The sequence below is a fragment of the Salmo salar genome, chromosome ssa23 (assembly GCF_905237065.1).
Source record: "Salmo salar chromosome ssa23, Ssal_v3.1, whole genome shotgun sequence".
Lineage (NCBI taxonomy): Eukaryota > Metazoa > Chordata > Actinopteri > Salmoniformes > Salmonidae > Salmo > Salmo salar.
This window is the reverse complement of record NC_059464.1, coordinates 42,850,329-42,867,319: the sequence shown is the minus strand read 5'-3', so window position 1 is coordinate 42,867,319 and position 16,991 is coordinate 42,850,329. Positions and strand designations below refer to the sequence as shown.

The 16,991-nt window shown below is 44.5% G+C and overlaps 1 protein-coding gene across 7 annotated transcripts in view; it reads left to right on the top strand.

Annotated features, from left to right (window-relative positions):
* LOC106584683 (unconventional myosin-IXAb) overlaps positions 1 to 16,991 on the top strand; it is a 294,941-nt gene that overhangs the window by 205,265 nt on the left and 72,685 nt on the right. For all 7 annotated transcript variants that reach the window (XM_045706467.1, XM_045706470.1, XM_045706469.1 and 4 more), the window contains 6 exons: positions 9,487 to 9,608; positions 12,306 to 12,447; positions 13,507 to 13,702; positions 14,751 to 14,867; positions 15,976 to 16,051; positions 16,297 to 16,434. In XM_045706467.1, coding sequence (XP_045562423.1) covers positions 9,487 to 9,608; positions 12,306 to 12,447; positions 13,507 to 13,702; positions 14,751 to 14,867; positions 15,976 to 16,051; positions 16,297 to 16,434 — 791 coding nt within the window. The remainder of the gene's footprint in view (positions 1 to 9,486; positions 9,609 to 12,305; positions 12,448 to 13,506; positions 13,703 to 14,750; positions 14,868 to 15,975; positions 16,052 to 16,296; positions 16,435 to 16,991) is intronic.

The window sequence follows — 16,991 nt, the reverse complement described above, 5'->3', positions numbered from 1 at the left end:
AGCGGTGACGTGGGGCTCTTTAGCGGTGACGTGGAACTCTTTAGCGGTGACGTCTGGCTCTTTAGCGGTGACGTGGCACTCTTTAGCGGTGACGTCTGGCTCTTTAGCGGTGACGTCTGGCTCGTTAGCGGTGACGTGGGGCTCTTTAGCGGTGACGTGGAACTCTTTAGCGGTGACGTCTGGCTCTTTAGCGGTGACGTGGAACTCTTTAGCGGTGACGTGTGGCTCGTTAGCGGTGATGTCTGGTTCTTTAACGGTGACGTCTGGCTCGTTAGCGGTGACGTCAGAGCACATAACCTGTGTGTGTGTCCCAGTGGGTTTGTGTGAGAGAGGGTGTGTGTTATCGTCATACTGTGTGAGAGAGAGAGTCACAGTGTGTGTGTGTGTGTCCCAGAGAGTTTGTGTTAGCGTCATACTGTGTGAGAGAGAGAGTCACAATGTGCGTGTGTGTGCGTGTGTGTGTGTGTCCCAGTGGGTATGTGTTATCGTCATACTGTGTGAGAGAGAGAGTCACAGTGTGAGTGTGTGTGTCCCAGAGAGTTTGTGTTAGCGTCATACTGTGTGAGACAGAGAGTCACAGTGTGAGTGTGTGTGTCCCAGAGAGTTTGTGTTAGCGTCATACTGTGTGAGACAGAGAGTCACAGTGTGTGTGTGAGTGTGAGTTTTTTATATTTTTTATTTATTTTATTTCACCTTTATTTAACCAGGTAGGCTAGTTGAGAACAAGTTCCCATTTACAACTGCGACCTGGCCAAGATAAAGCAAAGCAGTGTGACACAGACAACAACACAGAGTTACACATGGAATAAACAATAAACAAGTCAATGACACAGTAGAAAAAAAGAAAGTCTATATACAGTGTGTGCAAAAGGCATGAGGAGGTAAGGCAATAAATAGGCCGTAGGAGTGAATAATTACAATTTAGCAGATTAACACTGGAGTGATAAATGAGCAGATGATGATGTGCTAGTAGAGATACTGGTGTGCAAAAGAGCAGAAAAGTAAATAAAAACAGCATGGGGATGAGGTAGGTAGATTGGGTGGGCTATTTACAGATGGGCTATGTACAGCTTCAGCGATCGGTTAGCTGCTCAGATAGCTGATGTTTAAAGTTAGTGAGGGAAATATAAGTCTCCAACTTCAGCGATTTTTGCAATTCGTTCCAGTCACTGGCAGCAGAGAACTGGAAGGAGAGGCGGCCAAATGAGGTGTTGGCTTTGGGGATGATCAGTGAGATATACCTGCTGGAACGTGTGTGTGTGTGTCCCAGTGTGTTTGTGTTAGCGTCATACTGTGTGACACAGAGAGTCACAGTGTGTGTGCGTGTGTGTGAGTGTCACTACATTGTCAGAAGGAATGCAGAAGGAATGCAGTAAATGCATGGTTTACTGTAGCAGGTCAGGAATTTACGCGCGCAAGGTTTCCAGACGTAGTGTTTTGATTTGGTTTTGATGAGGGTGTTTTGGCCCTCTTGGCACCCGACTCGAGTAAATCCGTCTGTCTGTCTTTGTTTACCACTCATAATCGCCTGGCCTGCTTTGGAAATGGCACCCTATTCCCTATATAGTGCACTACTTTTGACCAGAGTTGGCACCCTATTTCCTATATAGTGCACAACTTTTGACCAAGCCCTGTAGGCCTATGGGAATAGGGTGCCATTCCAGACGCAGCCCTGGAGATGGGCTCATCGTACTCTTGTTTTGTCTGCGTGGTGTTTATTGTTTTGTCTCATTTAGCCCAGTTAGCCTAGCGCCCTACTGCCTGGCTTATGAAGACTTCTGAATGCCTTCATTTAGCCCAGTTAGCCTAGCGCCCTACTGCCTGGCTTATGAAGACTTCTGAATGCCTTCATTTAGCCCAGTTAGCCTAGCGTCCTAGTGCCTGGCTTATGAAGACTTCTGAATGCCTTCATTTAGCCCAGTTAGCCTAGCGCCCTACTGCCTGGCTTATGAAGACTTCTGAATGCCTTCATTTAGCCCAGTTAGCCTAGCGTCCTAGTGCCTGGCTTATGAAGACTTCTGAATGCCTTCATTTAGCCCAGTTAGCCTAGCATAGTAGGATAACTTTGGACTGTGGTGAGTTTCTTATGCAGTCTTTTGAGTGTGGTGAGTGTTTTGGGAGTTTTTTTGTTGTTTCCCAACAGAACATGGTTCCTTGCCGTGGTGTTTTTGTCCCGTCATGTTGATGTTCTGAGGCTTGCTGCTTTGTTTCCAGACGCTGTTGATTTGCACTCCCCCTTTTGGGTGGCATAAATTATGAACACACACACACACACACACACACACACACACACACACACACACACACACACACACACACACACACACACACACACACACACACACACACACACACAGAGAGAACTCTAGTCTCACTCCAACCTGATACCTTGGAGCAGAGAGCATCCCATGCCATCCCATAACATGAGCCATCACCATGGTTACTTCTGCCAATGCTGTGTCTTGCCCGGTGCCGTTGCTCACCATGACCAGAGTCATGCTCATTAGGGCTCAACGTAGCAAAGTGTTTTGCAGTAGAAAGCAAAAAAAGTTGAGTCCGTTTTCTTCCGTTTCGTGCCTAATGAACAACCCCTAATGAACAACCCTGACTTCTGACAGTCAACATCAGCAGGCTACATCCTCTCTGGGATTCCAACCATAGAACATGGTGTTACCTGGAGTTGGTCACTTGCATCACAGATGTCTCCTTAGCAACCACAGACAGCATTACATAATCGACCTGATGACGTGGCCGTCTCTCACCTTTTGATCGACCTGATGACGTGTTTTCATATTCGAGTTTATTTTACAATAGAAACTGTTTTCATATAGGAGTTTATTTGACAATATAAACTGTTTTCATATGGGAGTTTATTTTACAGTAGGAACTGCAGAGGTTAGGTTGACTACGAGGCCACGTGGAAGGGTTGCCAGATTCTGACTGATTTGTGTTTGTTTGAATAGTACAGTGTGGTCATGGCCCCTCCCACTGGCGTTTGAATAAGGGAAAATACTCCACACCTCTACTCTCCCTCGCTCGGGTAAAAGTTGCACAGATCTAGGATCAGCTAGCTAACTAACTCAGTGCCCAGGAGTAAATGCAACTTAGTCCTACTCTCCCTCATTGGGCTCTCTCACCTCTCCAACCAATCAGTTAGTCTTATCAGCAGCAAGTGTTTTACCTTTGAACAGTGGCCAAAGCTAATAGGACTGTACCAAATACTATTCCCAACAGGGGCCCAGCTCCAATGTTTACCCCGCCATGCCAATTGCTCCTGCATTTCTTCTCCATCTCTATGAAAATGATTTACAGATGTATCGGAGCTCAAACCCATGGGCACATATGTAAACAGTGTATCACATTTACGCACCCTTCTGAGATGTGTAGACTTCTCACCAACTTGAAAAAAACATCTGTGCTCTGGTATGTTTGAAATCACAGGGGGGATTTAGTTTGACCTTTTTATGAATCATTTTGTAAATAGAATGTCAGTTTAGTCGTAATACATCAACCGTCCACTTAAGTCTGTAAACTTCATGAAGTGTAAAATGGCCATTATTTTTATTTTTTTTATAGGATTTCAATAGCTTTACCGGTACCGCCTTATTCCACTTCCCACTTCAGTACGACATCACCATTATGAGTCATGTGGATCCATCTTAAGTCCCAATACTGTGACTCCTACAGACCTGAGAATGTCATAGCCTGATCCCAGATCTGTTTGTGTGGTCTTGCCAATATGAGTCCAAAAAAGAGGCAATAGCATAAATAGATCTGGGATCAGGCCATCAGTGTTAGCGAGGGGAGTTGCTCTATGACGGAGTTGTGACGGGGTCGCTCTGTGACGGGGTCGCTCTGTGACGGGGTCGCCCTGTGACGGGGTCGCCCTGTGACGGGGTCGCCCTGTGACGGAGTCGCCCTGTGACGGAGTCGCTCTATGACTGACAATGCTGTATCTATAGCTGTAACCACCGCCCCGGCCCGTTAAAACTCGGGCAGCCTGCCAAACACAATACAGCATAGGATGCAGAGAGAGAGCAGAGAGAGTGCAGAGAGAGAGCAGAGAGAGTGCAGAGAGAGAGCAGAGAGAGTGCAGAGAGAGAGCAGAGAGAGTGCAGAGAGAGTGCAGAGAGAGAGCAGAGAGAGAGCAGAGAGAGAGCAGAGAGAGAGCAGAGAGAGAGAGCAGAGAGAGAGCAGAGAGAGAGCAGGAGAACAATAAGGTTTAGGCCTTTATTGCGGAGCCCTGTGGCTGGTGAAGACTTTTTATGGTGTGGATTTGATTGAAACATTTAAAAAGGAAAACTTTAGTTTTTCGTGATAAACTCAGAAGCACCATCATAATGAGTCAATATAGTAATGATGTAAGTTGGATTTTAGAATTTCATTGGTGGAATTAGCTTTTTTGTACTTTTAGGGAGGAAGGATAGGCATGTGAAGTCGCACACATGAAATAAGTTTTCCTGATTTGCTGGCCACAACGCTAGCCCTGCTAGCCGCGGAGTTGGGTGTCCGGCTAGTTCCACTTCTTGTTCCTCTGTTGTTGTGTGATGTGTCTGGCACTGACATACACATACTTCAGTAGTCACAGGGCTTCTGGGTCATATTTCAGTAGTCACGGGGCTTCTGGGTCATACTTCAGTAGTCACAGGGCTTCTGGGTCATACTTCAGTGGTCACAGGGCTTCTGGGTCATACTTCAGTAGTCACAGGGCTTCTGGGTCATACTTCAGTAGTCACAGGGCTTCTGGGTCATACTTCAGTGGTCACAGGGCTTCTGGGTCATACTTCAGTAGTCACAGGGCTCAAAGGGCTTAAACAACAGCTAACATAGGTGACCTGCTGCACTGATCCTGTTTATATCTCCCAAAAGCAGTGATCCTGTTTAGATCTCCCAACACTACTGATCCTGTTTACAATGCCTTGCAAAAGTATTCATCCCCCTTGGTGTTTTTCCTATTTTGTTGCATTACAACCTGTAATTTAAATAGATTTTTATTTGGATTTCATGTAATGGACATACACAAAATAGTCAAAATTGGTGAAGTCAAATTAAAAAAATAACTTGTTTCAAAAAATTATTAAAAATAAAAACCTGAAAAGTGGTGCGTGCATATGTATTCACTCCCTTTGCTATGAAGCCCCTAAATAAGATCTGGTGCAACCAATTAACTTCAGAAGTCACATTATTAGTTAAATAAAGTCCACCTGTGTGCAATCTAAGTGCCACATGATCTGTCACATGATCTCAGTATATATACACCTGTCTGAAAGGCCCCAGAGTCTGTAACACCACTAAGCAAGGGGCACCACCATGCAAGCGGCACCATGAAGACCAAGGAGCTCTCCAAACAGGTCAGGGACAAAGTTCTGGAGAAGTACATATCAGGGTTTGGTTATAAAAAAATATCAGAAACTTTGAACATCCCACGGAGCACCATTAAATCCATTATTTCAAAATTTAAAGAGTATGGCACCACGACAAACCTGCCAAGAGAGGGCTGCCCACCAAAACTCACGGACCAGGCAAGGAGGGCATTAATCAGAGAGGCAACAAAGAGACCAAAGATAACCCTGAAGGAGCTGCAAAGCTCCACAGCAGAGATTGGAGTATCTGTCCATAGGACCACTTTAAGTCGTACACTCCACAGAGCTGAGCTTTATGGAAGGGTGGCCAGAAAAAAGCCATTGCTTAAATAAAAAAATAAGAAAACACGTTTGGTTTTGGCCAAAAGGCATGTGGGAGACTCCCCAGACATACAGAAGAAGGTACTCTTGTCAGATGAGACTAAAATTGAGCTTTTTGGCCATCAAGGAAAATGCTATGTCTGGCGCAAACCCAACACCTCTCATCACCCCGAGAACACCATCCCCCATCATGCTGTGGGGATGTTTTTCATCGGCAGGGACTGGGAAACTGGTCACAATTGAAGGAATGATGGATGGAGCTAAATACAGGGAAATTCTTGAGGGAAACCTGTTTGTCTTCCAGAGATTTGAGACTGGGACGGAGGTTCACCTTCCAGCAGGACAATTCTTTTATTTTTTATTTCACCTTTATTTAACCAGGTAGGCCAGTTGAGAACAAGTTCTCATTTACAACTGCAACCTGGCCAAGATAGAGCAAAGCAGTGCGACACAAACAACACAGACTTACACATGGGATAACAAGCGTACAGTCAATAACATAATAGAAAAGTCTATATACAGTGTGTGCAAATGTAGTAAAATTAGAGACGTAATGGCAAAATAATTGCAATGTAGCAATTAAACACTGGAGTGATAGATGTGGAGAAGATGAATGTGTGAGTAGAAATACTGGGGTGCAAAGGAGCAAAATAATAAATTACAATATGGGGATGAGGTAGTTGGGTGGGCTATTTACAGATGTAAAATGTACAGGTGCAATGATCAGTAAGCTGCTCTGACAGCTGATGCTTAAAGTTAGTGAGGAGATATGTCTCCAGCTTCAGTGATTTTTGCAATTCGTTGCAGTCATTGGCAGCAGAAAACTGAAAGGAAAGGTGGCCAAAGGAGGTGAAGGCGTTGGGGGTGACCAGTGAAATATATCTGCTGGAGCGCGTGGGTGCTGCTGTGGTGAGATAAGGCGGGGCTTTACTTAGCAAAGACGTATAGATGACCTGGAGCCAGTGGGTTTGGCGACGAATATGAAGCGAGGGCCAGCCAACGAGAGCATACAGGTCGCAGTGGTGGGTAGTATATGGGGCTCTGGGTGTCAAATGGATGGCACTGTGATAGACTACATCCAATTTGCTGAGTAGAGTGTTGGAGGCTATTTTGTAAATGACATCGCCGAAGTCAAGGATCGGTAGGATAGTCAGTTTTACGAGGGTATGTTTGGCAGCATGAGAGAAGGATGCTTTGTTGCGAAATAGGAAGCCAATTCTAGATTTAATTTTGGATTGGAGATGCTTAATGTGAGTCTGGAAGGAGAGTTTCCAATCTAGCCAGACACCTAGGTATTTGTAGTTGACCACATATTCTAAGTCAGAACGGTCCAGAGTGGTGATGCTAGACAGGCGGGCGTGTGCGGGCAGCGATCGGTTGAAGAGCATGCATTTAGTTTTACTTGCATTTAAGAGCAGTTGGAGGCCACGGAAGGAGTGTTTTATGGCATTGAAGCTCGTCTGGAGGTTTGTTAACACAGTGTCCAAAGAAGGGCCAGAAGTATACAGAATGGTGTCGTCTGCGTAGAGGTGGATCAGAGAATCACCAGCAACAAGAGCGACATCATTGATGTATACAGAGAAAAGAGTCGGCCTGAGAATTGAACCCTGCGGCACCCCCATAGTACTGATCCTGTTTATATCCCCCAACACTACTGATCCTGTTTATATCTCCCAACACCACTGATCCTGTTTATATCTCCCAACACCACTGATCCTGTTTATATCCCCCAACACCACTGATCCTGTACTGATCCTGTTTATATCCCCCAACACTACTGATCCTGTTTATATCTCCCAACACCACTGATCCTGTTTATATCCCCCAACACTACTGATCCTGTTTATATCTCCCAACACCACTGATCCTGTTTATATCTCCCAACACCACTGATCCTGTTTATATCCCCCAACACCACTGATCCTGTTTATATCTCCCAACACCACTGATCCTGTTTATATCCCCCAACACCACTGATCCTGTTTATATCTCCCAACACCACTGATCCTGTTTATATCTCCCAACACCACTGATCCTGTACTGATCCTGTTTATATCCCCCAACACTACTGATCCTGTTAATATCTCCCAACACCACTGATCCTGTTTATATCTCCCAACACTACTGATCCTGTACTGATCCTGTTTATATCCCCCAATTACCACTGATCCTGTTTATATCTCCCAACACCACTGATCCTGTTTATATCTCCCAACACCACTGATCCTGTTTATATCTCCCAACACCACTGATCCTGTTTATCTCTCCCAACACTACTGATCCTGTTTTCCCCCAACCCACTGATCCTGTTTATATCCCCCAACTACCACTGATCCTGTTTATATCCCCCAACACTACCGATCCTGTACTGATCCTGTTTATATCTCCCAACACTACTGATCCTGTTTATATCCCCCAACACCACTGATCCTGTTTATATCTCCCAACACTACTGATCCTGTTTATATCTCCCAACACTACTGATCCTGTACTGATCCTGTTTATATCCCCCAACACCACTGATCCTGTTCTGATCCTGTTTATATCTCCCAATACCACTGATCCTGTTTATATCTCCCAACACTACTGATCCTGTTTATATCCCCCAACACCACGGATCCTGTTCTGATCCTGTTTATATCTCCCAATACCACTTATCCTGTTTATATCCCCCAACATCACTGATCCTGTTTATATCCCCCAACACTACTGATCCTGTTTATATCCCCCAACACTACTGATTCTGTTTATATCCCCCAACACTACTGATCCTGTTTATATCTCCCAACACCACTGATCCTGTTTATATCTCCCAACACCACTGATCCTGTACTGATCCTGTTTATATCTCCCAACACTACTGATCCTGTACTGATCCTGTTTATATCTCCCAATACCACTGATCCTGTTTATATCTCCCAACACCACTGATCCTGTTTATATCCCCCAACACTACTGATCCTGTACTGATCCTGTTTATATCTCCCAATACAACTGATCCTGTTTATATCTCCCAACACCACTGATCCTGTTTATATCCCCCAACACTACTGATCCTGTTTATATCCCCCAACACCACTGATCCTGTTTATATCTCCCAACACCACTGATCCTGTTTATATCTCCCAACACCACTGATCCTGTACTGATCCTGTTTATATCTCCCAACACTACTGATCCTGTACTGATCCTGTTTATATCTCCCAATACCACTGATCCTGTTTATATCTCCCAACACCACTGATCCTGTTTATATCTCCCAACACCACTGATCCTGTACTGATCCTGTTTATATCTCCCAACACTACTGATCCTGTACTGATCCTGTTTATATCTCCCAATACCACTGATCCTGTTTATATCTCCCAACACTACTGATCCTGTTTATATCTCCCAACACTACTGATCCTGTACTGATCCTGTTTATATCTCCCAACACTACTGATCCTGTTTATATCTCCCAACACTACTGATCCTGTACTGATCCTGTTTATATCTCCCAACACTACTGATCCTGTTTATATCCCCCAACACCTTTGAACCTGTTCACATCCTTGTGAGAAAATGGTTGACACGTGGACACAGCTGACCTTTGTGAGGAAACTGTTGGCACGTGGACACACTGGTGATCTTTGTGAGGAAACTGTTGACATCTGGACACACTGGTGACCTTTGTTGTAGAGTCTTTAAATAAACTCTATTGATACTCAAAGGGGAAATGTGATGTATTGGATGACTTGTGAACAACTTTTACTGCCGGCACTGTTTCTGACACAACACCACTGTTGTTTCCCCCTTACAGGAGGAGTACAGGGCCGAGAGCATCAGCTGGCACCACATCGACTACATCGACAACACCGGCTGCATCAACCTTATCAGCAAGAAGCCCACCGCGCTGCTCCACCTGCTGGACGAAGAGTGCAAGTACGTCATGTTGGAGCCTTTCTCCTTCCTTTTTACTACACATTTATTACATTTTAGTCATTTAGCTGACGCTACTAAAGCACTACCTCAGGGCGGTTTGCTGCAATGTCACATTTAGAGGTGTACTTTCTTAGCCATGACATCCATCTGCAGTAAAAAAGGACTCGTTCTCGAATGTCCTCAGGCTCCATAGAACATAGTTTTGGTGAAGAATTAGACTTGGCTCAGAAGAACGTGGTAGGCTATGTTTTGGTTATATGTCAAACTTCTTTAGAACAAAGCCAATGTAAAACCAAGTTGGTTACATTGCTGGACCAACACTCATTGCCAATGACCTTAGAATCATCCCACATGAGCAGAGCACAGACAAGATGAGGAATATAGGCTAACAACGCTCTTCATTATTAGCGAAATACTTGATTAATTACAACATTAGCCAGGCTAACTTAAGCACATAAAAACTAATGATACACGCTAACTCATATATTTGCCTTTCTGGGGCACACGTACGCCCTATTTAAAGCGTCTCACATAGGCCACTGCACAATCCCATTTCAATCCCTCGTAAATTAAACCCAGCATACAAAAACACAGGACCGCCATGACCATATTAGCGGCGTGAGCTAGCTAACCTACCCTAACCTAGCCACTAAGGGCTGCTAGCCACTTAGCCCTGAACACTCATGTAATAACAAGTGGATGGAAGAGTGTATGGACCGCTTTCCCAGAGCCACAAGGTCAGAGGGATAATTTTTCCCTCTTAAAGGCCTCCCTCCCGGGCCTCTCACGTGATTTATTCCATCGCACAGAAGAATGTAATGCTAATGATTATGTAGCACCCCAGAACCCTCTTAAAGATTTCATCATTCATAGTTAGCTTGTAGCCTCTTTCAGATACTCTCAAGGATAGTATTTGTTTCCAGGGGCCATACTACCGGTTAGTCCATTTATAACTGGACAGTGAAGCTAATTCTTTGACCCCAAGGAGAACCAGGAAATAGCGGAGCGAATTCTGCATAGTGCATCTTTAAGGGAGCTTGTCTTAGTGAGTGGTGTTGCTTTAGGGTAGCTGGTTTTAGTGAGTGGTGTTGCTTTAAGGGAGGTTGTTTTAGTGAGTGGTGTTGCTTTAGGGTAGCTGATGTTTTAGTGAGTGGTGTTGCTTTAAGGGAGCATGTTTTAGTGAGTGGTGTTGCTTTAAGGGAGGTTGTTTTAGTGAGTGGTGTTGCTTTAAGGGAGGTTGTTTTAGTGAGTGGTGTTGCTTTAAGGGAGGTTGTTTTAGTGAGTGGTGTTGCTTTACGGGAGGATGTTTTAGTGAGTAGTGTTGCTTTAAGGGAGGTTGTTTTAGTGAGTGGTGTTGCTTTAAGGGAGGTTGTTTTAGTGAGTGGTGTTGCTTTAAGGGAGGTTGTTTTAGTGAGTGGTGTTGCTTTAAGGGAGGTTGTTTTAGTGAGTGGTGTTGCTTTAGGGTAGCTGGTTTTAGTGAGTGGTGTTGCTTTAAGGGAGCATGTTTTAGTGAGTGGTGTTGCTTTAAGGGAGGTTGTTTTAGTGAGTGGTGTTGCTTTAAGGGAGGTTGTTTTAGTGAGTGGTGTTGCTTTAAGGGAGGTTGTTTTAGTGAGTGGTGTTGCTTTACGGGAGGATGTTTTAGTGAGTAGTGTTGCTTTAAGGGAGGTTGTTTTAGTGAGTGGTGTTGCTTTAAGGGAGGTTGTTTTAGTGAGTGGTGTTGCTTTAAGGGAGGTTGTTTTAGTGAGTGGTGTTGCTTTAAGGGAGGTTGTTTTAGTGAGTGGTGTTGCTTTAAGGGAGCATGTTTTAGTGAGTGGTGTTGCTTTAAGGGAGAATGTTTTAGTGAGTGGTGTTGCTTTAAGGGAGGTTGTTTTAGTGAGTGGTGTTGCTTTAAGGGAGCTTGTTTTAGTGAGTGGTGTTGCTTTAAGGGAGCATGTTTTAGTGAGTGGTGATGCTTTAAGGGAGAATGTTTTAGTGAGTGGTGTTGCTTTACGGGAGGATGTTTTAGTGAGTGGTGTTGCTTTACGGGAGGTTGTTTTAGTGAGTGGTGTTGCTTTACGGGAGGTTGTTTTAGTGAGTAGTGTTGCTTTAAGGGAGCATGTTTTAGTGAGTGGTGTTGCTTTAAGGGAGCTTGTTTTAGTGAGTGGTGTTGCTTTAAGGGAGCATGTTTTAGTGAGTGGTGTTGCTTTAAGGGAGCATGTTTTAGTGAGTGGTGTTGCTTTAAGGGAGCTTGTTTTAGTGAGTGGTGTTGCTTTAAGGGAGCTTGTTTTAGTGAGTGGTGTTGCTTTAAGGGAGCTTGTTTTAGTGAGTGGTGTTGCTTTAAGGGAGCTTGTTTTAGTGAGTGGTGTTGCTTTAAGGGAGCTTGTTTTAGTGAGTGGTGTTGCTTTAAGGGAGCATGTTTTAGTGAGTGGTGTTGCTTTAAGGGAGATTGTTTTAGTGAGTGGTGTTGCTTTAAGGGAGCATGTTTTAGTGAGTGGTGTTGCTTTAAGGGAGGTTGTTTTAGTGAGTAGTGTTGCTTTAAGGGAGATTGTTTTAGTGAGTGGTGTTGCTTTAAGGGAGCTTGTTTTAGTGAGTAGTGTTGCTTTAAGGGAGAATGTTTTAGTGAGTGGTGTGATCTGGAACCAGGCTAGTCAGTAGATACCCTGGTCTCCCATCCTACGGTCCTAACCCTAGTCCCCACCCTCTTCTCTGTCCCTTTAGTTTCCCCCAGGCCTCTAACCAGACCCTGCTGGACAAGTTCAAACGGCAGCATGAGGGGAACAGCTACATCGAGTTCCCCGCTGTAATGGAGCCCGCCTTCATTATCTGCCACTACGCCGGCAAAGTCAAGTACGGCATCAAGGTAAGGACTGCTGACATGACCACATGTCCCTGTAGATTCAGTGTCAGTCACAACCCATCCGTCAATCATTCGTTCACAACAGCTCTGTGTGTCAGCCTATATGATAGCGTTATGTCAGAGTTGTGATATTACTGACGGACACTACTGGCAAGGTTTGTCCATTAATGGTAGCCTAAATGTAGGCTACTGGGCCTCTAATAAATTTACACTGAAAAATACAAAATAAAATAAAAATATAGGACAAAACACATCACGACAAGCGAGACACCACAACACTACATAAAGAGAGACCTAAGACAACAACATAGGATGGCAGCAACACATGACAACACAGCATGGTAGCAGTACAACATGACAACAACATGGTAGCAACACAACATGACAACAACATGGTAGCAACACAACATGACAACAACATGGTAGCAACACAACACATGACAACAACATGGTAGCAACACAACACAACATGACAACAACATGGTAGCAACACAACATGACAACAACATGGTAGCAACACAACATGACAACAACATGGTAGGAACACAACATGACAACAACATGGTAGCAACATAACATGACAACAACATGGTAGCAACATAACATGGCAGCAGCACAATGTGGTAGCAGAACAAAACATGGTACAAACATTATTGGGCACAGACAACAGCACAAAGGGCAAGAAGGTAGAGACAACAATACATCACACGAAGCAGCCACAACTGTCAGTAAGAGTATCCATGATTGAGTCATTGTGTGACAAGCTTGTAGCGTCATACGTAAGAAGACTTGAGGCTATAATTGCTGCCAAAGGTGCTTCAACAAAGTACTGAGTAAGTACTGTCATTATGGGGTGTTGTGTGTAGATTGATGAGGGAAAACAATGTAATACATTTTAGAATAAGGCTGTTACATAACAAAATGTGGAAAAGGTCAAGAGGTCTGAATACTTTCCGAATGCACTGTATGTTAAGCATCAAACAGATTGTAACAGAGACGGACTGCCTGTACTGTATAGTAGATCCGGTGGATAGATCTCATCACTATATTCTGCCCCTACAGGACTTCAGGGAGAAGAACACTGATCACATGCGTCCGGACATCGTGGCCCTGTTGAAGAGCAGTAAGAACGCCTTCATCTGTGGCCTGATGGGCATCGACCCGGTGGCCACCTTCCGCTGGGCCGTCCTCAGAACCTACTTCAGAGCCATGGTAGCCTTCAGGGAGGCTGGGAAGAGACACGCCGACAAGAAGACTGGTGAGACCATAGACTGCTGCTGTAGCCATACACAGTGCATGGGGCGGCAGGGTAGCCTAGTGGTTAGAGCGTTGGACTAGTAATCGAAAGGTTGCAAGTTCGAATCCCTGAGCTGACAAGGTAAAACTCTGTCGTTCTGCCCCTGTTCCTAGGCCGTCATTGTAAATAAGAATTTGTTCTTAACTGACCTGCCGAGTTAAATAGAAATAAAATAGCTTTACACACAGACATGTACATGTATAAACTCACTGAAATACACACACTTTTGAACATACACATTTATTCTCTCCCAGACACACTCTCACCCTTCTTCCCGAGTGACAGATGATGTGAGTTTTCGTCCCCCACAGTACAGTATGTTAGCTTCGGTGGGCTGTCAGAAATAGCAAATGCTCAAATGGTGTACTTTGCCCCGGGTTTGAAAGAGACAATAAGTATCCTTGAAACACAATATGACTCCTGAACATTCTCAGTGATTAGACAAGCTTGACTTCACAAACCTAAACGCAGCTCTTTTTCGTTATTCATCCCCTGGCTTTAGGGATATTCGAGCATTTCTATATCCAAGGTAACATCCTGGTCTGTTTCAGAGGTGAAGGAGTTTTAGCTCTCCCCCCGACCACTGATGATGTAGGAGCTGCCACTTATCCACATTAGGCTTCATCTCCTATTATTACATGTTGAGCTTCCACATTAGTCTTCATCTCCTATTATTACATGTTGAGCTTCCACATTAGTCTTCATCTCCTATTATTACATGTTGAGCTTCCACATTAGTCTTCATCTCCTATTATTACATGTTGAGCTTCCACATTAGTCTTCATCTCCTATTATTACATGTTGATCTTCCACATTAGTCTTCATCTCCTATTATTACATGTTGAGCTTCCACATTAGGCTTCATCTCCTTCAGTTGCATGACATTGTCAAACTTTTCGCCAACTTAACACATGAATTATTCCTCTCTCTTCCTCTCCTTGTCTCTCTCTCTCTCTCTCTCTCTCTCTCTCTCTCTCTCTCTCTCTCTCTCTCTCTCTCTCTCTCTCAGTGAATGATGCTGCTGTACCGTGTGTTGTCAAGAGCGTGGACAGCTTCAGCTTCCTCCATCACCCTGTGCACCAGAGGAGCCTAGAGATCCTGCAGAGATGCAAAGATGAGAAATACAGTAAGAAAACTCCAAGTCCCACAATGCTCTCTGCTACCCAACTCTCTTTTCCTGGGCTTACAAATAAGGAAGCAAACAATTAGCTAGTTCTGAAGGAACTTGTTCTCACTCGGTAAAAGTCCCAACTGTGTGATATTTCCAGCCGTTTTTGATCATTTAACACAGGGATGGGCTACTTTGATGAGGGGTGGATCTGAACTCGTCATGAGGGGCCGTAATTGCTCGTGGGTCTGCGTACCCAATTTTATAACTCATTTCCTGGAATTGTACACATTTTGCCATAAGGTAGAGAGAAATGTTTGCAGTTTTGAATATGATATCTGAGTGAGACTGACTAAAGTGACTATGGATAGATAATAAACAAAGTGTAGCAGCAGCGTAAAAATGGGGGGGGTCAATGCAATTAGTCTGGGTATCCATTTGGTTAGCTGTTCAGGAGTCTTATTGCTTGGGGGTAGAAGCTGTTCAGAAGCCTTCTGGACCTAGAGTTGGCGCTCCAGTACCACTTGCCGTGTGGTAGCAGAGAGAACTTACTTGATCCAATATCTTGTTCTTACTTGATCTGATATCACCATTCCATAATGGAGTTGCATGTGTATCCCTCTCTCTCTCCTCAACTCTCTCTCTCTCTCCTCAACTCTCTCTCTCTCCCTCATGTCTCTCTCTCTCTCCTTAACTCTCTCTCTCTCTCTCTCCTCAACTCTCTATCTCTCTCCTCAACTCTCTATCTCTCTCCTCAACTCTCTCTCTCTCTCCTCAACTCTCTCTCTCTCTCTCTCTCTCTCAACTCTCTCTCTCCTCATGTCTCTCTCCTCATGTCTCTCTCTCTCCTCAACTCTCTCTCTCCTCATGTCTCTCTCTCTCCTCATGTCTCTCTCTCCTCAACTCTCTCTCTCCTCATGTCTCTCTCTCTCTCTCTTTCCTCAACTCTCTCTCTCTCCTCATGTCTCTCTCTCTCCTCATGTCTCTCTCTCTCTCCTAAACTCTCTCTCTCCTCATGTCTCTCTCTCTCCTCATGTCTCTCTCCTCATGTCTCTCTCTCTCTCTCCTCAACTCTCTCTCTCCTCAACTCTCTGTCCGTCCTCCCTTCCATCTCTGTCTTGTACAGATATCACTCGAAAGAATCCCCGGACCCCCTTGTCAGACCTCCAGGGCAGCAACACACTGAAGGAAAAGCCCACCAGGTACCTATCACACTGTTTTATGGATTCTCAAAGCATAAATGTACTTTTTATGGATAAAAATGATCCCTATTGCTCCCTCTTCTTCTTTTTCACTCTTTCTTTCCCTCTCCCCCCTCTCTCTCTCTCTCTCTCTCTCTCTCTCTCTCTCTCTCTCTCTCTCTCTCTCTCTGTCTCTGTCTCTGTCTCTCTCTCTCTTCCGCTCCCTCTCCCCCCTCTCTCTCTTTCTGTCACTATCTCTCCTCTAGGGATGGTTATGGTGTGGGCTGTAACGGGCGTCGCTCCAGACAGGGTGGTCTGTCCTCCTCTGGCTCAGAGTTTGATGACGGCATCTTCTTCAACTCTACTAGCAGCAAGCTGCTGGAGAGGGCACAGAGCATCCTCATGTGAGTATGACTACAAAGTCAAATCAAAGTGTATCGGTCGTGTACACCGTTTTTGCAGACGTTATCACTGGTGCAGGGAAATTATGATGTTTCCAGCTCCGAAAATGCAGCAATATCTAGTACCACAATAACAATACACACAATCTAAAAGTTAAAAAGAACAAAGACATTAAGACAGAAATATTAGAAGTCTAGGACCCAGAGTCAGAGTGAGAATATAAATACAGCTACACCGAATGGACAAAACATTAGGAACAGAGTCCGGAATATAAATACAGCTACACCAACTTGGAGGAAACATTAGGAACAGTGTCCGGAATATAAATACAGCTACACCGAGTGGACAAAACATTAGGAACACATATACATCTAGGTGAATGGTGTGTATGGACAGTATACAGTATGAATAGAAAAGGTGTGTACAGCAGTTCGAGTCTGACCACGCACACTCAAACCATGATCAGCCAGTGTTCAATCCACGGTCAATGTGTGTCCATACTTTATGATTCTCCTGGTGGAGAGCACAGGGTGTAGAGTATTGACAAGTGTGACCATCA